This window comes from Microtus oregoni, unplaced genomic scaffold (genome assembly GCF_018167655.1).
Source record: "Microtus oregoni isolate MIOR12 unplaced genomic scaffold, Mior012 000007F_ref0000211, whole genome shotgun sequence".
Lineage (NCBI taxonomy): Eukaryota > Metazoa > Chordata > Mammalia > Rodentia > Cricetidae > Microtus > Microtus oregoni.
The window spans coordinates 52,743,290-52,766,943 of record NW_024543066.1 but is presented as its reverse complement, the minus strand read 5'-3'; the positions used below and the strand labels follow the sequence as shown (position 1 = coordinate 52,766,943).

Below are 23,654 nucleotides of genomic sequence, written 5' to 3'. Positions count from 1 at the left end.
AGAAATAAGCTCAGAGAACCACTCCCTCTGCTACAACCTGTTCATCTAACTGAGGAAATAAGCTTTTGTTCTTGGCTTCAGAATCTCAGCCACATCTCTCTTCCCATACAAGTTACCCCTATAGACTTAGATCAACCTCGCTGGGCCTCTTCTTCTCCAATTTCAATTATGTGTAACTGTCTCTTTCCTCTCTTCTGCCTGTGTGTCATCATCCTGTCCCTCCCTACTACTCCCCCAAAGCATGCTCTGGACCTACTTTTCTAGCTCTTCCTTCCTCAACTTCACCTCTTTAGACAAGCGTTGTTTCAAGTCCTAGGGCCTTCCTTACCTTTTTGTTAGTCTTGATAAGCTGGATAACTTCATAGTATACCTTTCTCCACAACAGCTCCTCAGCCTTCCTCCCATAGTCTACCGGATGCAAGAACATAAGCTTCACACAGAGCTCACGCAACCTGGGGAGGGGTAAGGCAGCATGAGGCACTGTCATCCCTTGACAAAGAACACGCAAGGCATGGGCTATTACCGACACCAACAGATCTCTGCCTCCCAAGAGACATCAGTGTCAGTGACCCATAACTGCAGCCTAGGACATAAGAAGAGACCCCAGGAAGTAAGAAGAATTTTAATAGTCTTCATTCCTCCATATTGTTTTCTCTGCTTTATTTCCTTTTTTTGCCTGCCTTCTCATGACCACCCCCTTCAATTCAAATGCCATTCCTATGGTGCCAATCTTGTGGATGTGCAAGCAGCAGATGGAATGAAGGGTTCAGTGGTGTACTGTGAGACCAGGAGGTTAAAGGTAATGTACACTATTTATGCCCAGCAGTTACTGGTACAGACAGGCAGGGACCAGCTTACTTGTTCCTCAGGCTAATGTTCTCTGGTTTGAATACTTCTTGATAAGCAGTTTTGTTGCAAAGGATGAGGTCTAGTCGATGCACAGCCTCCACCACAGCCCTGCAAGGAAACAAAGAGCCCTTGAGCCATGTGCACAGTTTACTTTGAGTGCTGGGAACTGATTCCAAAGAAAAGGCTGAAAGGGGGAGGAGAGGGAAGGGAAGATAACAGGAAGGGAAGACTTAGGGTTAGGGAACTGAAAAGGCAGGCTGTAGGCTGAGCTCTATAAAACATGAAGAGAGACTTCATCCTAATACAGTAGCCCCCAATCAAGGAACACATGGCAATGTCGGAAAGACCATTGTCCCACCTGAGGGAGGTGCTATTGGCATTTAGCGGATACTGCTAGAAATCTTTTGTTGCACGGATTAAAAATAAAATAAAAAATTATCCTCTGGAAGATATGGTGGTGTCTACTTGTAATCCTAGGACTTGGAAGGCTTGGAAGACTGAAGTAGGAGGATTACTTACATTGAGGACTTTGAAACCAAACCAGCCTGGGCAATGTAGCAAAGTCCAGTTCAAGAAAATTACCCTAGCCACAATGTCAACAGTGTTGTGGTAGAGAAACCCTCCTAATGCAAAGAAAACTTAGGGTTCTAACCCTGGGAAATTACCTAGTATCTTATATTAATAAAAACAGGTTTTAGGGGGCTGGAGAGATGGCTCAGAGGTTAAGAGCATTGCCTGCTCTTCCAAAGGTCCTGAGTTCAATTCCCAGCAACCACATGGTGGCTCACAACCATCTGTAGTGGGGTCTGATGCCCTCTTCTGGACTACAGACATACACACAGACAGAATGTTGTATAAATAACAAATAAATAAATATTTTAAAAAAAAACAGGTTTTATAACACAGATACTCAGAAGAGTTTTATAAGATTTAATAATAGCTGGGCAATTGTGATGCATACCTTTAATCCCAGCACTCGGGAGGCAGAGGCAGGCGGATCTCTGTGAGTACAAGGCTAGTCTGGTCTACAAAAGCTAGTTCCAGGACAGCTAGGACGTTACACAGAGAAATCCTGTCTTGAAAAACAAATAAAAACAACAACAACAACAAAGATTTAAACGCAACAATCTATTTACAGCTTTAGCATCCAATAAAGAATGGTGAGCTGGGGAGTGGTGGCAGGTGCCTTTAATCCTAGCACTGGGGAGGCAGAGGCAGGTGAATCTCTGTGAGTTCGAGGCCATCCTGGTCTACGAGAACTAGTTCCAGAACAGTTAGGACTGTCATTCTCAGGCTGGGAAGATGGCTCAGTGGGTAAGAACAATTACTGTGTAAGCATGAGGGTCTGAGTGTGAAGTGCAGCACACACATGAAGTGGGCATGACTATGAATGCCTGTAACTCACACATGTACAAACCCAAACAACAAAAAACAGGCACCTTGTGCTGGCAAGACGGAACACTTGCTATCAAGCCTGACAACTTGAGTCTGACTCTGGAGAGCCACATGGTGGAAGGAGAGAACAGACTCCCACAAGCTGTCTATGACTCCATGAGTGTCATGACTTTTAGTGGATGCTGATAGAAATCTTTTGATGCACAGATGAGTCCACCAAAATAAAATAACTATCCACACATGTCCACAAAAACAAAACTACACACATAAACACACACACACTCACAGATGCCCTTGGAGGTCAGCAGAGGGTGGCAGATTTCCTGAGGTAGTATTGCAGGCAATTGTGAGCTACGGGTTCCAAAGAATCAAATTCAGATCCTCTAAAAGAGGAATATGTGCTCTTATCTTTCTCCATTCACAGACACACACATACACACACGCACATGAATGTATGTGTATGTTTATTGATGCTTTATTCACTATAACAAAGAAGTGGAACTAGCCTCACTGTCCACTAATAGATGAACAGGTAACTAAAATTCAGTACATAAAAAAATGGAATCTTATTTAGTTATAAAGAAAAATGAAGTTAACAAATTTTCAAGAAATTAATGGACTCAGACTGGTTTATAAAGTGAGGTACAATCTAGGAAAGAAAAATCCAACATATTCTCACTCACATGTGAAATGAGTGTATGTGTTGTGTATGCACATATGTAAATGAATATACCCGTGAGTACAATATAAGATGAAGAAAAGAGAACAACAAAAGTTAAATATAAGGGAATGATGAAAGACAGCGTTGTGGACTATTTGTTTACATTGTAAAGATGTCTCTTTTCCAAAGTGCCTTCTGATTGGTTTAGTACAGAACTGAATGGCAAATAGCTAGGCAGGAGGTATGGGTAGGACTTCAGGGCAGAGAGAGAGGATTCTAGGCATGCAGGAGACACCAGCAGATGCAGAACAAGTCAGAGGTACAGAATGAAAGAAAGGTAAAGAACCATGTGATAGAAGATAGATTTAAAAATACGGATTAATTGGCCAGGCGGTAGTGGAGCACGCCTTTAATCCCAGCACTCAGGAGGCAAAGGCAGGTGAATCCCTGTGAGTTCGAAGCCAGCCTGTTCTAAGAGAGCTAGTTCCAGAACAGCTAGGACTGTCACACAAGGAAACCCTGTCTCAAAAACAAACAAACAAACAAACAAACAAACAAAAAGGGGTTATTTTTAGATAAAAGAGCTAGTTAGGAGCCGGTGGTGGTGGCGCACACCTTTAATCCCAGCACTCAGGAGGCAGAGGCAGGCGATCTCTGTGAGTTCGAGGCCAGCCTGGTCTACAAAGGGAGCTCCAGGACAGGCTCCAAAGCTACAGAGAAACCCTGTCTCGAAAAACCAAAAAAAAAAAAAAAAAAAAAAAGAAAAGAAAAAAAAAAGGAAAAACCAAAATAATGGGGGGGGGGGGGCTAGTTAGGAAGCTACAAGCTAAGCTACAAGCCAAGCTTTCCTAACTAATATAGAAAGGTAGGCTCTTCTCTAGAGGACAGGTAGAAGCTATGGAGCAGGCACATTGGTCTCTGCTGTGGACGCAAAGGCAATCCAAAAACAGAGACTGATGACTTCCAGAACAAACCAAGAAAAAGGTCCACAGCAGGCTTAGATTCTGTGTAACCCAGCAGCTCAGCGCTAACAGCTGCCCTATACAGGCCGAGTGACTGCAGCACCCAGCTGAGGAGTGGGTGGGAGGCAAGCTTGACAACTCAATATTCTGAAATTCAGTTATAATCTGGACCTCGATATCACAGGCAGCAGCTTAGTCCCTTGGACTGAGTTTTTTATTTGCTTTCGAGGGGTGGGGGGTGGGGCGGAGGATCTTGCTGTCCTCAAACTCCTGAGTTCAAGTGATTATCCTGTCTAAGCTTCCTGAGTCCAAATGGTGGTAGGTGCAGTAGTAAGAGTATAGGTGTAATAAGGTGTAGTAAGAGTATAGGTGTTTTATTTTTTGTTGCTGTAGCTCTAAGACCGAACCCAGTGTCTCCACTAAACTACACCCCTGGTCCAAATGTTTGTACTTTATGAACAGGCTCCAGAGACTTCCTTCCGTTCTCAATTACAAAACAAAACAACAACAAAAAAATCCTGTAAGCTAATATCTGATACTTTAGAAAGCTCCAAGAACAAATGCTTAAATCTGAGAGCACTTAGCACCCTTTCCCCTACTGTCTACCAGATTATAAGCTTCTTCAAGAAACTGTAATCTTCCGCCGGGCGGTGGTGGCGCACGCCTTTAATCCCAGCACTCGGGAGGCAGAGGCAGGCGGATCTCTGTGAGTTTGAGACCAGCCTGGTCTACAGAGCTAGTTCCAGGACAGGCTCCAAAGCCACAGAGAAACCCTGTCTCGGGAAAAAAAAAAAAAACAAAAAACAAAAAGAAACTGTAATCTTCCTTTGACAACCCATGAAAATTCAAATCACTGTAGTATAAAGAAAGTAATTTAAAACAAAAACAGAATATAACTGGCCTAATAAATCAATTGGTGTTTGTAGATTTTCCAGCAACTCTTTTCCTGTTTCTTCTCCTCCAGATAGTCTTAAAAGATATCAAAATGGGGGGCTGGAGAGATGGCTCAGTGGTTAAGAGCATTGCCTGCTCTTCCAAAGGTCCTGAGTTCAATTCCCAGCAACCACATGGTGGCTCACAACCATCTGTAATGAGGTCTGGTGCCCTCTTCTGGCCTGCAGACATACACACAGACAGAATATTGTATACATAATAAATAAATAAATATTAAAAAAAAAAGATATCAAAATGGCATATTTGTAGACAGCTATCTGTGGGAGTTTCTCAATTTATTTAAGCTCAACGACAGCTCCACAGCCTAACAAACATTTATCAAAAGTCAGACCGTCATTATCAATGCCTCACACACACACTGGTGGCCTCAAATGTTTACCTGTTCATAAAGTACAAACATTTGGACTGGGGGTGTAGTTTAGTGGAGACATTGGGTTCAGTCTTAGAGCAACAGCAACAAAAAAATAAAACACCTATACTCTTACTACACCTACTCAATGGGAGGGGGGGCACACGCATTCAATCCCAGCACTCGGGAGGTCGAGGCAGGCGGATCTCTGTGAGTTTGAGGCCAGCCTAGTCTACAGAGCTAGTTCCAGGACAGGCTCCAAAACTACAAAGGAACTCTGTCTCGAATAAACAAACAAAAAAATTGCATGTGGGAATCCGGCAATGGTGGCACAGGGCCTTTAATCCCAGCACTCTCTCTGTGAGTTCGAGGCCAGCCTGGTCTACAGAGCAAGTTCCAGGACAGGCTCCAAAGCTACAGAGAAACCCTGTCTCAAAAAAGAAAAAAAATCAAACGTTTACCCTACTCAAAGCCAACACAATCACAGACAACCCATACGTGCGCACACGCGCGCGCACACACACGCACACACACACACACACACACACACACACACACGCACACACACACACACAGCCATGTACTGTGAACACACTAGCTCAATCTGTCAGTCCTGTGAAACCACGGTTTGAGAAAGCCAACTCAACCAACACAATCAGAAGACTGGCCAGAAGCGAGTAAGGAACAGCACAGACACTGCCCACGCTGTTCCTGACAGGCAACTCAGCACTCAGCAGCACTGCTAGTCACACAAGCCATCTCCAGGGAACTCCTCAGCCTGGGGACCAACCCTTGGGGACCCACAGTGAGAGGCCAGGGGCTGCTGATGGGGATCACCTTCCTATTTCTGGAAGAGCCTCGACTGCCTTTCACCTTCAAGAGGCAGAACACACGAACACTGCCAGCTCCTAGTTCTTCCACTGCCGAGACTGGACAGGGCCAGCATGCTTCTCAGGCAAACACCTCCATTCAGCAGGTCTGAGGGAAATGAGAACCCACTTGCCACTAGAAGACAGAAAACTCATCGTGGTCTCCACTTCGCCCTCCTGTGAGTCGGCTCTGGGAACTATGAGCTACACAAGAGTGTGGACACAGACTGTAAGGAATGAGGAACTGAGTCAATGGCAACTCGAATACTAGGATCCAACATCCTTCACGGCTCTCCCTAGGCGACAACTAGTCTTCGACCTTTTTTCTCTCATTCAGAGTCCACGAAATTTGAGCCATAAAGGACTTCAGAGTGTATTCAAATTAAATCCATTTTTTATAATTTGAAATTCCTTTTTAAAAAGATGATTTATTTTTATTTTTTTGTGCATTGGTGTTTTGCCTGAATGCATGTCTATGTGAGGGTGTCAGATTCCCCTGAAAACAGAGTTACAGCTATGAGCTACCATGTGGGTGATGGGAATTGAACCCAGGTCTCCTGGAAGAGCTGAGCCACCTCTCCAGCCCGAAATCCTTCCTTTTAAGGAAGAAGAAACTGAGGCCCAAGGTCACACTGCGAGAGGGGCAAATCAAGGGCATGAACCTGTTTCTGTGAACTTCAGTCAAGAACTGTTTCCAGTAAACCACGGTGCTCAGCGGGGTTCTGAGCTCCAGTCCCCTTCGGATTTTTCCACCCGCGACCCCCATCCTCACCTACCCAACCCTTCTAGCCCCCAATTCCCTCCGGATCTCTCGCGTCCCGAAAAGCCCCGCGGCACGCTAAGCTCACTGCACCAAGGGTTTCCGCACGCGCTTCAAACCTCCCACCCACCCAATTGCTCTCGGCTTCCCCCGGCTGGCTCGCCCGCCCGCCCGCCCGCCCGCTCCCAGGCTGCACCCCGGCCCTCGTCGGGCCCGCCCGCCGCAGGCCCCGCCCCTCGCCGCCCCGCTTCCCCGCCGTGGCTGCACACACGCCCCGGCCCTCTCACCGGTAAAGCCGCTTGGTGTGGAGGACCTTTGCTTCGGGCTCGCCGCTCTCCACTGGCGGGGGGCCTTGGCTCATGGTGCCTGGGCCCGGGGGCAACTCCTGGTCACAGGCCCCCGCCACCCACCGCTGGTTCCTCCACCGCCGTCTCCAGCCGTAGCCGCAGCCGCCACCGCCGCCGGCCCTGCTCGGCCGCCATCGCTGTGAGGCGGCTGCCTGAGATGGCTCCTCCTCCGCCTGTCAAATCTCGCGATAGCTGCCGCAAAACTGCGGATCAGTGACCGCTCCACCAAATCTCGCGAAAAATTGTTTTCTCTCCGGGAAGTTCCTCGGACTTATTCTGGGCAGCATGGTTTCTGCTGGGCCATTCTAAAGTCCTTGAGGGACATTTTATTGTCAAAGATGTCAGAGAAACCGGGCGTACTAGAGCAGACTTAACGTCCTACCACTTAGGGAGCCTAAGCAGCCTGCGGCAAGTTCCCAGCCCGGTTTCCTAGCGAGACCCTGTTTCAATAAATAGATAAATTTTTAAAAAGAGCGCCTTGGCGAGGTGACTCGGCGGATAAAGGCGCTTGCGGCCAACCTAAGCTCGACCCCTGGAACCCACGTGGTGTAAGGTGAATCCACTCGGGCACGCGTGCTCCAGGGCATGCCCCACCCCTTGATAAAATGAGATTTTTTTTTTTAAATTAGTTTCGGGGCTGGAGAGATGCTCAGTGGTTAAGAGCATTGCCTGCTCTTCCAAAGGTCCTGAGTTCAGTTCCCAGCAACCACATGGTGGCTCACAACCATCTGTAAAGAGGTCTGGCGCCCTCTTCTGGCCTTCAGGCATACACACAGAATATTGTGTACATAATAAATAAATATTTTTAAAAAATTAGTTTCAAGGGCTGGAGAGATGGCTCAGAGGTTAAGAGCACTGCCTGCTCTTCCAAAGGTCCTGAGTTCAATTCCCAGCAACCACATGGTGGCTCACAACCATCTGTAATGAGGTCTGGTGCCCTCTTCTGGCCTGTAGGCATACACACAGAATAATGTATACATAATAAATAAATATTTTTTTTAAATGTTTTGTTGGTTTTGTTTTTTTTTTTTTTGAGACAGGGTTTCTCTGTGATAAATAAATATTTTTAAAAAAAAAATTGGTTTCAAGGGAAGAAAAAAAAAGAGAGAATGGAGTGCTCAGCTCTAAATGGGACAACTGGAGGCTGGAGAAGTGGTTCGTAGGACCCAGTCATGACAAGCTGGGTAGGCCTGAGTCTCAATAGTTTACAAACCTAAGGCAATACCTGCTTCCGAGAAACACCACAAACTGAGACCACCTAGGAACAGATCATCCAAAGGAAATTCCTAACATTCCAACTCTTGTAGATAGGATCACCTGCCAGCACACACCCATAGCTTTTCACCAGGACACCCCTAGACAAATGTCAGCCAATTGGGGTCCTGAACCTTAGAGATCTCTCACCCTCACCTGTGCCCAACCCTAACTGAGCTGGGGCTCTCCCATCACTCCAGTACGTTGGACACACAGAGAGTCCGAGTTTGCAAACTTGTGTAAGAATAAAGGCTCTTTGCTTTTACATACAGAACTCAGTCTCCTAGTTGGTTTTGGGGGATTCTGTGATCTGGGCCTAACAGGCTCAGTGGTTAAGAACACTAGCTGCTCTTCCAGAGAACCCACATCCAATTCCCAGCACCTACATGAGCTCACAACCTTTTGTAACTCCAGTTCCAGGGGATCCGACACCCTCACGCAGACAGACATACATGCAGGCAAAACACCAATGCACGTCAAATAAAAACTAATTAGTTAGGACAGCTACCCCAAGACACAGAAATGATGGAGGAAGAGGAGCAGTGAAAAGGTTTTAAGAGTCTGAGGTAGCAGAGCGCTGCATCTAGACAGTATTTTCCAGACACAACAGAATGGTTGCACACAGGAACTTAACACCCATGACTGCATGGAGTCCAGGCATGGGTGTGGGGAGGAGCACTAGAAGTTGATGGCTGCTGGGGGAGGAGCCGTGGCCACCAGAGACACTAGATTCAGGTATTCCGCGTGTATATGTGTGGTGGCATGTGTTCCACCACGGCACACCTGTGGTTGACAGAGAACTTGGGGAAGTCCCTTTTCTCCTTCCACAATGTAGTTCCTAGGGGTTGGGGATTTAGCTCAGTGGTAGAGGGCTTGCCTAGCAAGTGCAAGGCCCTGGGTTTGGTCCTCAGCTTCAGAAAGAAAAAAAAAAAAAAACAACACAATGTAGTTCCTAGAGATCAAATTCAGATAATTAGACTTGGCAGTAAGTACCCTTACCTAATGAGCCATTTTGCCAGCCCTAACCATAAACCTAAGCTAAGGTGTCTGGGGTCCTGTATGTGTATATACTGCTATGCTCCTGGCTCCGGGCCCACAAGCCTTCCTTTTGTTTTGTTTTTTTTTTTTTTTTTTTTTTTTTTTTGGTTTTTTTGAGACAGGGTTTCTCTGTGGCTTTGGAGCCTGTCCTGGAACTAGCTCTGTAGACCAGGCTGGTCTCGAACTCACAGAGATCCGCCTGCCTCTGCCTCCCGAGTGCTGGGATTAAAGGCATGCACCACCATCGCCCGGCCTTCCTTTTGTTTCTGAAACAGCCTGAAGTCTTTTCCATCTGCTGGGCTTTGGCTTGCTGTTCCTCTACAAGGATCAGTCAGAAACCTGAATGACCACTGGGTTTCAACTTTTGAAGATTTCTTATGTATAGTGTTTTGGAATGCATGCCTACACGCTAGAAGAGGCACCAGCACCAGATCTCAGTACAGATGACAGCAAGCCACCATGTGGTTGCTGGGAAATTAACTCAGGACCTCTGGAACAACAGCCAGTGCTCCTAACCTCTAAGCCATCTCTCCAACCCCTAAATGTCACTTTAAAGAAGCTTTCCCTACTGAAATTCTCTCACTGATTCAGTGTGATTTTGTGTTGTGTTTCTCTGTAGCTTTGGAGCCTGTCCTGGAACTTTCTCTGTAGACCAGGCTGGCCTTGAACTCAGGGATCCTCCTGCATCTGCCTCCCAGTGTTGGGATTAAAGGTGTGTGCAACCTTCACCCAGCTGAATAGCGCATTATTAATAACAGATACTCAATAAACATTTACAGAATGAACAAATTTGCAAATATCATCTTTTTCCCAACTTCCTCTAAGTACCCTTTGTCATACAATCCCATGTTTTCCCTGATGCCTTCCTGACCTGGAAGCTCTTACACATCCAGAACATCTAACATCCACGCCTCAATGTCCAGCTGCACCCTTACTTTGAAATAGGATGCCCTCCTCCTGTAGAGCTCTGTCAGCTGGCAGGTTCTGTAGGGCAGGGCCTGCGCCTTTAATCTGAGCCCCACCTGCTCTGGTCAGACAGGTTTGGAGACACAGGTAAGGGGAGGGAGACTGGGAAATACTTGCAGAGCCAGGTAGGAGCGGGGCAGTTCCTTTCTGGGGATCCTCGTCTCTCCCTCTCCGTGGATGGAAAGTAAGAGGGTATCTTGGGTCCAAAGGGCCAGGGTAGGAGGGGCCCTAGAAGTGAAAGAGGAAAAAGAGCCCAGACCAGAAACAGTGAACTGGAGAGTGGCAGGGAGGAAAGAAAGACAAGGGAACAGCCTCACTAGAGTTGGAAGTCTGAGTGGGGCCCAGCCCTGTTGAATTGGGTGAGACTGGCAAGGGTGGGGGAGTTCAGAAAATGACTGGTTTCTGGACTGGGGACTAAGGAACTGAGTATCTGGCCACTGGTACCAGCTGCTAACAGAGTTCCAGGCTGAGATCTGCAGGGCAAAGGGCAAGTGGAAGGGTGAAGGGGCAGTTTCTCCATAGAATGATTCTCAGTTGTAAAGAAGTTCTTCCCATTCCATGGCCATGAATCCGGGGGTTTTGGTGGAGAGCGTAGAAGGCAGGTGTAGGCGTAGGCTGAGGTCACAGCTGCCAGGGCTTGTGCCCCCTGACTCACCCTTAGCCCTGCCTCTGCCACCGCCCTCTGTCTCAACACCTTCCTCCGCACTGTGTTCTCCCTAGAGTCCCATGAGGCCGGCTGCCCTGGTGCAATCCAGTTTGAGGAACTGTCCTGGGGCCAGAAGACAAGGTATTTTCACAGAACTTACCCCACTCCCTTTAGGATGATATCATCTTGGGGTAGACCTCAGAACTGAAGCCTCACGATGACAGAACAGGAGACACTGGCCCTGCTGGAAATGAAGGCACCTGAGGCTCCAGAGAAGAGCTTACCACGAGCTTTAGCCCCCACTGACCGGCAGCTGGAGGGAGAAGATGGGACTGAGTCCCCTGGAGCTGAGTCTCTCAGACTGGGGTCTTCAGTTGGTTCCCCTACAGTCAGAGAGGGGCCCGAGGATGGTCCAGACAGCACTATCAGTGAAGCCGCGACTTTGCCTTGGGGAACTGACCCCCAGTACATCGTCCCGCTTCCAGATCCCCCAGGCTGGCGAGATATTGAACCAGAGCCCTTAGAGTTGGAACCACTCCCTAAGTCGGAGGAACCGCTCCCTAAGTCGGAGGAACCGCTCAAAGATGATGCCAGTTTGCTCCCTGAGAAGTCAGTTAGGGCCTTCGTGCCTATTGATTTACAGTGCATTGAGCGGAGGCCGCAGGAGGAGTGCATTGTGCATCGTAAGGCCGGACAGGCTGAGCGTAGGAATTTCCTGCCAACCCGACTCAGCCACCATGAGCTTCCAGAGCGCAAGTGGGCTGAGGCAGTTGTGAGACCCCCTGGCCGGTCTTGTGGGGGCTGCGGGAGCTGTGGAGGCCGCGAGGCGCTGAGGGCTGTAGGCTCGGTGGCTGCTGCTCTCATTTTCTTCCCCTGCCTGCTGTATGGAGCTTACGCCTTCCTGCCCTTCGATGCTCCGAGGCTGCCCACCATGAGTTCCCGCTTGATCTACACCCTACGCTGTGGGGTCTTTGCCACCTTCCCTATCGTACTAGGTGAGTCTGGGCGGTGGAGAAGGGTTACCTGGGAAGAGAACTACAGAGACTTGGTTAGGGTACTTTCTCTTCATTCTGTTGGAACGGTTCAGGGCACCTCAAACCTGCAACTCTGCTCCCTCTCTTCCAGAGAGCGTTTGTGATCCCTCTGCAGTCTTGACCCAGGAGCCGGCCTGCCGTTTCTGACCCCCGTGCTTCCTCCCCTGCAGGGCTCGTAGTGTACGGCCTGAGCCTGCTGTGCTTCTCCGCCCTCCGGCCCTTTGGAGAGCCGCGGCGGGAAGTAGAGATCCACCGGCAGTACGTGGCCCAGTCCGTGCAACTCTTCATCCTCTACTTCTTTAACCTGGCCGTCCTTTCCACCTATCTGCCCCAGGACACCCTCAAACTGCTGCCTCTGCTCACTGGTCTGTTTGCTGTGTCTCGGTGAGTAGGGGCTGTGGTGGCCACGGTTGGGGAGGCGTGAGGAAGTGAAAGTGCCAGAACCTCCAGGGGCTGAAGGTCTGGAGAACGGAAGCCTGAGGATTTCTGCGCGCACACTTGTCTTCACTGGGAAGCAGGCGCTCAGCTCCCTTCTCCTTCAGAAGCTGCTCTCAGAGGTGTGCCAATAGGGAGCTTCTGAATGTTGTTTACTTTGGTACAGAGACTCATCTAAGCACAGGACTGACCATCCTACTCCTAACCTCAGGTGGAATTTAGTGCGTCCCCTGAAGGTACTCCTCTAGTCTGTGACACTCTAGTCAAAAAGCTTTAAAAATTGGCTATGTGCGACATTTTCTGCTTTATTTTGATTGAGGCAGTCACCATCTCACCATGCAGCCTGAACACAAACTCTTGGTGGTAATCCTCCTGTCTCACCCTCTCCAGTGCTGGGATCACCACCACACCCCCTTCCAGGTTTAAGCATTCTAATTGCTAGAAAGTTCTCTTTTTTTCTTTGTTTCTTTTTCCTTCCTTCCTTCCTTCCTTTCTCTTTTTCTGAGACAGGGTATTTCTTTGTAACAGCCCTCGCTGTCCTGGACCAGGCTGGCCTCGAACTCACAGAGATTCACCCGCCTCTACCTTCCAAGTACTGATATTAAAGGCTGCAACGCCACTGCCCCATGAAAGTTCTTTATTACGCAGTGCTGGAAACTGCCCTAAAGCTGATGTAGTAGCTCACTCGGGTCTGCAATCACAGTACTTAGGGGGCTGAGACAAGAGTTCAAGTCAACCTGAATTGCATAGTGAGTTCTGGGTCAACCAGTACAATACAACTACGACCTTGTCTCAAAAAACAAAATGAGCAGGTGAATCTCTGCATTTGAGGCCAGCCTGGTGTACAGAGTGAGTTCCAGAACAGCCAGGGCTACACAGAGAAACCCTGCCTTGAAAAATAAAATAAAGTGATATGAAATAAAGAAACAAATAAATAGACTGCCCTGACCCCGACCTTCATGGTTCAGCCGTGGACAACACAGATGAGTTACTGCACTTGAGCAGCCTCCTCGTCTAGTGGTTAAAGGCTGGGACCCTTGGAGCCCACTCCAGCGGGCAGGAAGTCTGCCTGTTGGTGAGCAGCACTTTCTACCTAGAGGCCAGGTCACCCTCACGGCCGCCCCACTTTTCTTTCATTCAATTTGAGTCATCAGTGAATATTATTTTATTTTATTTTTTGGATTTTCGAGACAGGGTTTCTCCGTAGCTTTTTGGTTCCTGTCCTGGAACTAGCTCTTGTAGACCAGGCTGGTCTCGAACTCACAGAGATCCGCCTGCCTCTGCCTCCTGAGTGCTGGGATTAAAGGCGTGCACCACCACCGCTCGGCCTAAATTTTATTTTTATTGAGACAGGATCTCAAAATGTAGCCCACACTGGCCTGAAAATCTGTAAATCACATAAATGAACATTTAATTGTAATTTAATTAAAAATGAAATTAATTTGACTCACTTTAATTTTAAATAGTAAATAAAAGAGAAGACAGGGAATAATATTCTCACTTCAGAGATGTGGGAAAGTAAACATTGTATGTTCAATACATATAAACCGGATGTTTGTAGTAGTACCAGTCTTGGCACCCGCTCCCAACTGGTCTCCCGCTGTCTGCTTCTGAGATTTAGCCAGATGGGCCCTGGAGAGTAGATAACCTTTGTCATGCTCCCACAGGCTGATTTACTGGCTGACCTTTGCTGTCGGCCGCTCCTTCCGAGGCTTTGGCTACGGGCTGACTTTCCTGCCGCTGTTGGCCATGCTGATGTGGAACCTCTACTACATGTTCTTGGTGGAGCCGGAGCGCATGCTCACTGCCTCGGAGAGCCGCTTGGACTATCCGGACCACGTTCGATCCCTCTCTGACTACAGGTCACGCTCATGGGGCTGAGCTGCCCTAGGGCTGTGTAGGGGTCTTTCAGCACCTCCATGAAACAGTTGCAGGCCTGGCCTTTGCCCGGATCATAGACCTTAGATGGGAGGTACCTTGCTACTTAGGGGCCCCATCCAAAGGAGCCCAGACACCCCAGTTCTCTTCTAGTTGTGCTGTACCCCTGGAGTGCGAGAGCCTAAGGCAGAGACTGGAGAAGTATACTCCTTTTTGGGCAGCCCTCCACCGTGCCAAGCCAAGGCTAAGGTCCCAGCTTCCTGTAGACCAGAGGTGTAGAACCACAGGCCAACCTGAACTGTCTGCCTAAGCCCAAGCGTAGAGGTTGGTTCTCATCAGACAAGGACTTTGCCATCGTTGACATGAGGTGAAAGCCTTCCTAAGGGGCCTGTCTCGGTCAAGCTGTGACCTTCCTCCTCCCAGCCTACATGGGTTCCTATAACCTTCCACTTTGCAAACTTCCAGGAAGTACTAAGGTTTTTTTTTTTTTTTTTTTTTTGGGGGGGGTTTTCGAGACAGGGTTTCTCTGTGGTTTTGGAGCCTGTCCTGGAACTAGCTCTTGTGGACCAGGCTGGTCTCGAACTCACAGAGATCCGCCTGCCTCTGCCTCCCAAGTGCTGGGATTAAAGGCGTGCGCCACCACCGCCCGGCTTAGTACTAAGGTTTTAAAAAAAAGGTGTGTGGGGGGATTTGGGGTGGCAGAGAGATGAAACCTCCAAAAGAACTGTGGATGGATTCCCATGTAGTGGCTGGGATGGCAATGACTACTTGTCCAGTATGTATGTGCGAGTATGTAATAAATCATGGCCTGCTTCCCATGGCTCGTTCTTCCTGCTAACCTCCCCACCCCCAGGACATAAGTCACCTCCTGGCATCAAGATCAAGGGGTGGAGGGTGCTTCACAAGAGGCTTAGGGAGAGACCACTAGGATTGGCGAGAAAATGTGCCCTCAAATAGAAGTTGCCTATTGCCTTGGAAGTCTGTCTCTCACTCTTCCCATTTGCTGGACCTAGCCTGGCATGATGGCACAGGCCTTTAATCTTGGCGCTTGGGAGGTAAAGGCCAGGGGATCTCTGAGTTTGAGACCAGCCTGGTCTACAGAGTGAGTTCCAGGACAGCCAGGGCTACACAGAGAAACCCCGTCTCAAAAAGAGAGAAAGAGATCGGAATCTGGACTGGAGACATGGATGGCTCCGTGGTTAGGAGCACTTGTTCTAGCAAAGGACCCTGGTTCAATCCCCATTACCTGTATGGTGGTTTACAACCATCTGTAACTCCAGTTCCAGGGGATCTAGTGCCTTCTTTTGACCTCCACAGGCAATACTCTCTCTGTCTCTCGTGCACGCACATACAAATGTAGTGCACATCCACACAAGCAGGCAAAATATTCACACATATAAAATACATAAATCTCATTTAAAAATAAGAGAGAAGTTGAAATCTTTTTTGGGAAAAATATGTCTATTTCATGCACCTTAGGGCAGCCAACCAGGCGCTCACTGTAGGCCTTCAAGTCTTACCCAAGGGAAAGGAGAGTGGTAAATGACAGAGAAGGAACATCAAGGGGGCCCTTCCTTTTCCCAGTAATTCTAGCCTCTCCCAGGGAGCCCCAGTAAGCTGAGGCTGGCTTTTGAGGTTCTGCAGAAAAGCAAATGACAACACTGCCCCTCTCCCCTCCAAGGTGTGAGGCACAGCAAGGCATGTGGTCCTGCCCCTCCATCTGCAGTTCAGTTGATGGACTGGTACTCAGAATACAGCTTGTGTCGCAGCAGCAGAAACAGGCCTCCACCCAGCAACAGGAGCCCTGGAGTTCCCAGGGCCACTGCCATGATTCCAAGGACCAGTGGAGATAAGGAGTCCACTGGAGGGACACCCACTCCCAGAAGCATTGACCTAGAGCAAGAAGGTTTTAAAAAAAGGAGGTGAGCAAGCTTAGGAAGGAAGGCTGAGGGGCTCAGCCCTTCTCCACATTGACCTCCCCAAATCCTTGGTTCTTACCAGGAGAGGTAGTGTTCGTCCCAGTAGCCAGGGCCTGTGGGAGCCCCAAATGTCAGAGTGAAGGCACAGAAGTTTTTCTGGGACCCAAAGAAGGCTTGGACAACAGGTGAGCGAGGGAGCGAATGTGCCAAGGTGTAGTTAAGGGAGGACACCTGGCAGGGGAGGGCTGATTCTCGACCCCGCTGCTTCTGAGAGAAAGCCACTGGTCGCCATTGCATGAAGCCAGATGGTGAAGAGTCCCACAACAACTGGTCCAGCTGGAGAGAAAGGCCACAGAGGCAGAGAGATGAACCCACCTGTGCCAGCCTCTCCCAGATTACTGCAATGAGGCCAGCAAGCATCCCCAGTGCTAAGTGTCGTTCTAGGATGGGCATTGCCGGTTGTGGCAGGGCCCAGTCCTCTCTACATAGAGTAGAGAGATGAGCAGAGTCACAGCCTTGCTCTTTTGCCATTGCTCCCTCTGGGCCCCGGGTCACAGAGAATCCCATCTGAAGACCATGAAGCACTGCTTTTGCCTGCTTCCTTGGAGGGCAGAGATGTCAGGTGATACATCAGTACAGCCCAACACTAAAAGCATCCAGACAGAGTATTGTTAATAAACGGGGACCATATGTGGTGGTGCGTGCATTTAATCCCAGCTCTCAGGAGGTAAAAGTAGATGAACCTCTGTAAGTTCAAGGCCAGCCTGATCTAGATAGCAAGAGTTCTAGGTCAATCAGAATTATATAGGGAGGGGCTGGAGAGATGGCTCAGTGGTTAAGAGCATTGCCTGCCCATCCAAAGGCCCTGAGTTCAATTCCCAGCAACCACATGGTGGCTCACAACCATCTGTAATGAGGTCTGGTGCCCTCTTCTGGCCTGCATACATATGCACAGACAGAATATTGTATACATAATAAATAAGTAAATATATTTTTAAAAAAGAACTATATAGGAAGCCGGGCGATGGTGGCGCACGCCTTTAATCCCAGCACTAGGGAGGCAGAGGCAGGCGGATCTCTGTGAGTTCGAGACCAGCCTGGTCTACAGAGCTAGTTCCAGGACAGGCTCCAAAGCCACAGAGAAACCCTGTCTCGAAAAACCAAAAAAAAAAAAAAAAAAAAAAAAAAAAAACTATATAGGGAGACCCGATTAAAAACAAAACAACAAACAAACAAACAAAATCTTTTAAAAATAAGGGGCAATGGGGCTGAAGAGATGGCTCAGAGGTTAAGAGCACTGACTGTTCTTCCAGAGGTTCTGAGTTCAATTCCCAGCAACCACATGATGGCTCACAACCATCTGTAATAAAATCTGGTGCCCTCTTCTGGCCTTCAGGGACACATGCAAGTAGAATGCTGTATACATAATTAATAAATATCTTTATAAAAAAAAGGGGGGGCGGTAGCAGCTGGAATGATGGCTTAGTGACCGAGGGCTTGCCAAGGGCTTGCTGCTCTTGCAGAAAACCAAAATCCAGCTTCCAGCACCCACGTCAGGAGGCTCACAACCATTTGTAATTCCAGCCCCAGGGTATCTGATGCCCACTTCTTGCCACCACAGGAACCTATACACACCTGCAAACACACATGCAAAATAACACATTTTTTAAAAAGTAATAAATGGTTGGTTGGTTTTTCTGGGATGCTAACAGGATCCCACTTCATATTCCCAGCCGTCTACTCCCCGTGGAGACCGGACCTGGAAGACAGCAGGTGCGTACTCATCGTCGATGGAGTGCAGCTCTTTCACGGAAGGGCAGCCAAGGCCACTATCCAAGGTGGCCACTTCTAGGCCAAACAGGGAGTGGTTTCCACGAGGAGACGCTCCAACCAGGGCAACTTCTAGCTGGCAGGCGTCTGCGCTGTGCAGGAGGCGAGGGGGCTGGGCAGGTCGGCCAGATCCCGAAAAGGCCTGGACCTAGGGAGGAGGAGGAGGCCATGTGAAGAGAATGGTGCTTGAAGGATACTCCCATCTCACAGATCAGCCTTCTGAGTTCCTTCCCCACAACCTCACCTTGAAGGCCAGGCTGCCATTGGCAAATGCTCCAGTAGGGTCATCTATAGGGTGGCCTTGGAAAGCGGAGCTCAGAATGGTGCGGTCCCAGGAGCTGTTCCAGGAGAACTCAGCCAAGGAGTAGGGAGGGTATTGCTTTCCTGAGGGCTGGGCTGCCCCTTCGGAGACCTTGGTGCTGTCAAATTCAAGCAGCTGGGGACAGGGTGGAGTGGAATTGGGCTTGCCTCCCTCCGACATTCTCCTGCAGATCGCTCCAACTCCACCCACCCTGTCCTTAGCCCTCCCCTCTCCCTTTGGGTAGAAGAAACTTGGTCCCTGTGCTCTTCCCTCTGAGCTTTCGGCCCCCTCACCCTGGTGAAGACAAGAGCAGAAGAAAACTGGATGCTGTCCTTGGGGAGCACCATCAGACCCCCATCGGGATCAGGAGACAGCAGGAGATTCCAGTTGACACTCAGGACACTCTGTGTGGTGTTGGTGGCCACCAGCACCACAGCTGGAGGCCCTAGGGTGCCCCATACATAGTGCAGGGTGGAGTTGGTGCCCACTGCCCTGATATGAAGCAGGTTCTGGGGATTTGGTCCACCGGAAATAACCTCCATATATACCTAGAACATGGGATTGTGGGATGGAGAGAACAAGATCAGGGATGGTCACAGGCAAAGAAGCAGTTTGTGGGTGGAGGACAGGACCTGGGCAATGCCAGGGACGGCAAGGGCCTTTGAGGCCTAGGCAAGAGGGATGTGTGGAAATTGAGGAATCCTGGAATCAGGGGCAGATGTAGGGTTGAGAAGAAATAGGGTAGATCCCAGGATTACCCTGACCTCGGTGAGGCGATCAAGGCTTAGGCCTGAGAAGGCTTTTTAAATCCCCAAACTTCCCTGTTGCTGGGCTCCGATGGCTTGACATCACCAGAAGGCAGGAAGCCGTCATGCATTCTCTCCTCCACAGTCCTTCCCATCACTCATGGCTCCATGCTGGCTCTCTGGGGTCACTCCTCTCTTGCATCCACCCTCCACCCCTTCGTTGCCCCAGATTCCAGTCATTGTAGAAAGGTTGTATTTCTGGAAGCATCTATTACGTTAATTCCAGAACTCTTACCTGGCGAGTCTCTTCTCCCAGCAGGCCAAATGGAGCTGCACACACAAGACTCAAAAGGAGCCATGGGGTTGGGGCACAGGGTACCCAGCCCCAGTAAGGTTCCCAACAGCGGCACATACAGCCGCTTGGAGTTTAACTCAGCGGAAGAGGCTCAGAGTCACATGACTCCCTTCCTCCTGATCCCTTTAGAGGGCGGGCCACCTAACCAGTTCTTAAAGAGACCGCGTCCATTAACACAGTTGTCAACACAAGTTGAAATAGCGTCAGGAAGGCTGAAGGTAAGATACATTATTCTTAACAGGTTGGCCTGGAAGACATTCCAGACCAGCTGTGCAAATACTCCTGCTTCTCCTCAGACCCCTTGCCAGTCCCATCCAATATACTGGGTTAGCATGTATGCCCAGATGTAAATTCCATGTGGAACCATGGCAGAAAGGTAGAGAGAAGAACCCGCACACCTTCAATCCCAGCACTCCCAAGGCAGAGGCAGGCGGATCTCTGTGAGTTCAAGGCCAGCCTAGTCAACAGAGCTACAGGACAGCCAAGAACATACAGAGAAACCCTGTCTCAAAAGAAAACAAAACAAGAACCCTGGGGTCACCAAGATGACCCAGTGGGTAAAGGTGCCCCAAGTTTGACATGAGTTGGATATCCAGGACCAACATGGTAGAAAGAGAAAAATAATTCCCAGAAGCCATACCCTGACTAACACATGCATTCTGTGGCATTCGTGTCTACACGAAATGTATAGTAATAATAATGATAATTAAAGAACCCTCAGGTATGGTGGGAGGGATGGCTTGCTTCTGTAACACTGCCTTCTGAAGACTGAGGTAGGAGGAGCACCATGAACTTGAGGACAGCCTGGAGAGCTTTAGTTAAAATCAAAGAACTGCCGGTGCACGCCTTTAACCCCAGCACTCGGGAGGTAGAGGCAAGTGGACCTCTGTGAGTTCTGGGCCAGCCTGGTCTACAAGAGCTAGTTCCAGGATAGGCTACAAAGCTACAAAGAAACCCTGTCTCGAAAAACAAAACAAAACAAAACAAAAAACCCAAAAAAACAAACCCAAACCCAGAAGGGCTAGATAGCACGCATGAAGTCCTGTGTTTTCTCTACAGCACCATAGAAAAACAGAATGTGCTTGGGTGGTGGTGGAGCACGCCTTTAATCCTAGCACTCAGGAGGCAGAAGCAGGTAAAACTCTGAGTTCGAGGCCAGCCTGATCTACAGAGCAAGTTCAAGGACAGTCAGGACTAAGAGAAACCCCCGTTTCAAAAAACCAACTAAAGAGGATGTGGTGGTCCAAGCCAGGCAGTAATCCCAGCCCTCAGCGGTGGAAACAGGAGGATTAGAAACTCTGGGCCTGAGAGAAGGTTCAGCAGGTACTTGACAAACAAGCTTGATGACCTGACCTCAAACCTGAAGAACCTACACGGAGGAAGAGAGAACCAACTCCTGATAGTTGTCCTCTGGCATGACAAACACATACACAACTATGTAATGAAAACATCACAGAGGGTTCCTTTTGATCATGTTATTAGATTCCCGAAGAGCTCACACTTTTATTATGAAGTTATGCAATACAACAATTTGACTGAATGCATGCTTTTTGCTTTTTGAGACAGGGTTTCTTTTTTTTTTTTTGATGGATGGTTCTTTTATTTTAATATTTATTAAATTTATTATGCATACAATTCTCTGTTTGTATGCCTGCAGGCCAGAAGAGGGCACCAGACCCCATTACAGATGGTTGTGAGCCACCGTGTGGTTGCTGGGAATTGAACTCAGGACCTTTGGAAGAGCAGGCGATGCTCTTAACCTCTGAGCCATCTCTCCAGCCCGAGACAGGGTTTCTTTACACAGCCCTGGCTGTCCTGGAACTCGGGTTCCCTGGAAGAGCAAAAGTGCTCTTAGCCATCTCTCCAGTCCCAACTAAAATCTTTTTATTTTATTTTATTATTTATTTATTTATTTATTTGGTTTTTTTCGAGACTGGGTTTCTCTGTGGTTTTGGAGTCTGTCCTGGAACTAGCTCTTGTGGACCAGGCTGGTCTCGAACTCACAGAGATCCGCCTGCCTCTGCCTCCCAAGTGCTGGGATTAAAGGCGTGCGCCACCAGCGCCCGGCTATCTTTTTATGTTTTTTTTTTTTTTTTTTGTTTTTTTGAGACAGGGTTTCTCTGTGGCTTTGGAGCCTGTCCTGGAACTAGCTCTCTAGACCAGGCTGGTCTCGAACTCACAGAGATCCGCCTACCTCTGCCTCCCGAGTGCTGGGATTAAAGGCGTGCGCCACCATCGCCCGGCTCCGGCTATCTTTTTATTTTTAAAAGATTTATTATGTATACAGTGTTCTGCTGGCATGTGCACCTCCACACCAGAAGAGGGCGCCAGATCTCATTGTAGATGGTGTGAGCCACCATGTGGGTACTGGTAATTGAATTTAGGACCTCTAGAAGAGCAGCCAATGCTCTTAACCTCTGAGCCATCTCTCCAGCCCCCCAACTAAAATCTTAACTGTTAGACAAATAAATATACAAAGTACAGACTTGAGCCGGGTGATTTAATCCCAGCACTTGGGAGGCAGAGGCAGGTGGATCTCTGTGAGTTCGAGACCAGGGTCTACAGAGCTAGTTCCAGGACAGGCTCCAAAGCCACAGAGAAACCCTGTCTTGAAAAAACAACAACAACAACAACAAAAAAAAAACCCAAAAAACAAACAAACAAACAAACAAAAAAACAAAGTACAGATTTGAGCCAGGCGGTGGTGGCGTGCGCCATTAATCGCAGTACTCCGGAGGCACAGGCAGGCAGGTCTCTGAGTTCGAGACCAGCCTGGTCTACAAGAGTTAGTTCCAGGACAGGCACAAAAGCTACAGGGAAACCCTGTCTCAAAATTAAAAAAACAAACAAACAAAAACAAGGTATAGATTTGAAGCAAATGTCCTGGCACAAGCCTTTAATCCTAGCATAGTTAGCCAGGGCTGTATGGAAGACACTGTCTCAAAATAAAAAAAACTACTTGAAAATGCTAACTATAGCCCCAACCAAGCAGCAAGGTTTTTATTTTTTTTTTTTTCCTTTTGGGTTATTCTGTATAGCCCTGGCTGTCCTGGAAGTCACTACGCAGACCAAGCTGGCCTTGAACTCAAGAGATCCACCTGCCTCCGCCTGCTGAATCCTGGGATTAACATGTGCCACCACCACCCAGTAGAGCTCCTGTTTTAAAGACTAGTTTACTTATTTTTTCTTTTCTTTTTTAACTTTATTTAACCTTATTTCATGCACATTGATATAACAATTGATATAACAATGTCAGATTCTCTGGAACAGGGGTTACAGACAGCTGCGAGCTGCCATGTGGTTGCTGGGAATTGAACCCAGGTCCTCCGGAAGAGCAGTCAGTGCTCTTAGCCACTGAGCCATCTCACCAGCCCCCAGTTTACTTATTTTTTAAAACAATCTGTTTAACTTAATGTGCATTGCTATGAAGGTGTCAGATCCCCTTAAACTTAAGTTACAGTTGTGAGCTGTCATGTGGGTGCTGGGAATTAAACCTGGGTCCTCTGGAAGAGCTGTCACTCGTAACTACTGAGCCATCTCTCCAACTCCCAAGACTATTTTATTTTTATTTTTGTGTGCATGCCACCTCTCAGGTTAAAAGAGAGACTTGGATCCCCTGGAGCTGAAGTTAGCTATGAGTCACCCAGTGTAGATGCTAGGAATTGAACTTGCTTCCTCTTAGAGAGCAGTAAGCTCTTACCCAGAGACAGGGCATTTACTTTGCAGTCTAGCTAGACTGGCCTTAGACCCAGAAGAATCCTGTATAGCAAGTCCTTCTCCATAACACAAGCTCCCAAACAAAGACTCAGAGAATTAGGAAAGTTTGGCCTTAGTTTAAGCTTGTTCCACTAGCTTGTATAACTTAAATCAACCCATTCAATCCCCACTGTGGTGTGGCTTGTTACCTCATCTTTCCATGCTGCTTTCTCTGCATCTGGCTGGATACCCAGTCTTTCTTCTAGGAGACCTCTGTGTCCAAAAGCACCTCCTTCATTCTTCCTGCCTAGCTATTGGTCATTCAGCTCTTTATTAAGCCAATCACAGTGACACATCTTCACACAGTGTAGCATTACACAACATTCTGTCTCAGCTTCCTGAATGCCAGG

At 48.4% G+C, this 23,654-nt stretch overlaps 3 protein-coding genes across 4 annotated transcripts in view; 1 reads left to right on the top strand and 2 right to left on the bottom strand.

Annotated features, from left to right (window-relative positions):
- The window catches only part of Smg5 (SMG5 nonsense mediated mRNA decay factor), a 31,024-nt gene extending 20,518 nt beyond the window's left edge, over positions 1–10,506 (bottom strand). Inside the window, exons 1-4 of the mRNA XM_041655507.1 lie at positions 10,374–10,506; positions 7,087–7,338; positions 859–957; positions 329–452 (exon numbers count right to left, since the gene is read on the bottom strand). Coding sequence (XP_041511441.1) covers positions 329–452; positions 859–957; positions 7,087–7,160 — 297 coding nt within the window. The 5' untranslated portion in view covers positions 7,161–7,338; positions 10,374–10,506. The remainder of the gene's footprint in view (positions 1–328; positions 453–858; positions 958–7,086; positions 7,339–10,373) is intronic.
- On the top strand, positions 10,501–14,524 carry Tmem79 (transmembrane protein 79). Of its 2 annotated transcripts, none has more exons than XM_041655509.1 (4): positions 10,501–10,588; positions 11,125–12,045; positions 12,255–12,468; positions 14,187–14,524. In XM_041655509.1, the coding sequence occupies exons 2-4, from the start codon at positions 11,268–11,270 to the stop codon at positions 14,398–14,400; spliced, it is 1,206 nt and encodes a 401-aa protein (XP_041511443.1). In that variant the 5' UTR covers positions 10,501–10,588; positions 11,125–11,267; the 3' UTR covers positions 14,401–14,524. The 2 variants fall into 2 exon arrangements, with proteins under 2 accessions (XP_041511443.1, XP_041511442.1); XM_041655508.1 differs by lacking the exon at positions 10,501–10,588 and adding an exon at positions 10,648–10,763.
- A 1,296-nt stretch (positions 14,525–15,820) lies between these two features.
- On the bottom strand, positions 15,821–19,625 carry LOC121450773 (glycosylated lysosomal membrane protein). The gene is made up of 6 exons (XM_041656059.1): positions 19,489–19,625; positions 18,741–18,995; positions 18,391–18,582; positions 18,076–18,294; positions 16,396–16,652; positions 15,821–16,290 (listed from the first exon to the last, which is right to left on the bottom strand). The coding sequence occupies exons 1-6, from the start codon at positions 19,603–19,605 to the stop codon at positions 16,125–16,127; spliced, it is 1,206 nt and encodes a 401-aa protein (XP_041511993.1). The 5' UTR covers positions 19,606–19,625; the 3' UTR covers positions 15,821–16,124.
- Positions 19,626–23,654: the final 4,029 nt, after the last annotated feature.

Excerpts from the sequence above, each read along its gene's own strand:
- Tmem79 (XM_041655509.1), top strand. The coding sequence starts at position 11,268 with ATGACAGAACAGGAGACACTGGCCCTGCTGGAAATGAAGGCACCTGAG. Across the intron at positions 12,046-12,254 it reads CACCTTCCCTATCGTACTAG|GGCTCGTAGTGTACGGCCTG; the intron begins GTGAGTCTGGGC and ends CCTCCCCTGCAG. Across the intron at positions 12,469-14,186 it reads GGTCTGTTTGCTGTGTCTCG|GCTGATTTACTGGCTGACCT; the intron begins GTGAGTAGGGGC and ends ATGCTCCCACAG.
- LOC121450773 (XM_041656059.1), bottom strand. The coding sequence starts at position 19,605 with ATGTGCCGCTGTTGGGAACCTTACTGGGGCTGGGTACCCTGTGCCCCA. Across the intron at positions 18,996-19,488 it reads TGGGAGAAGAGACTCGCCAG|GTATATATGGAGGTTATTTC; the intron begins GTAAGAGTTCTG and ends CCCATGTTCTAG. Across the intron at positions 18,583-18,740 it reads CTGCTCTTGTCTTCACCAGG|CTGCTTGAATTTGACAGCAC; the intron begins GTGAGGGGGCCG and ends CCCTGTCCCCAG.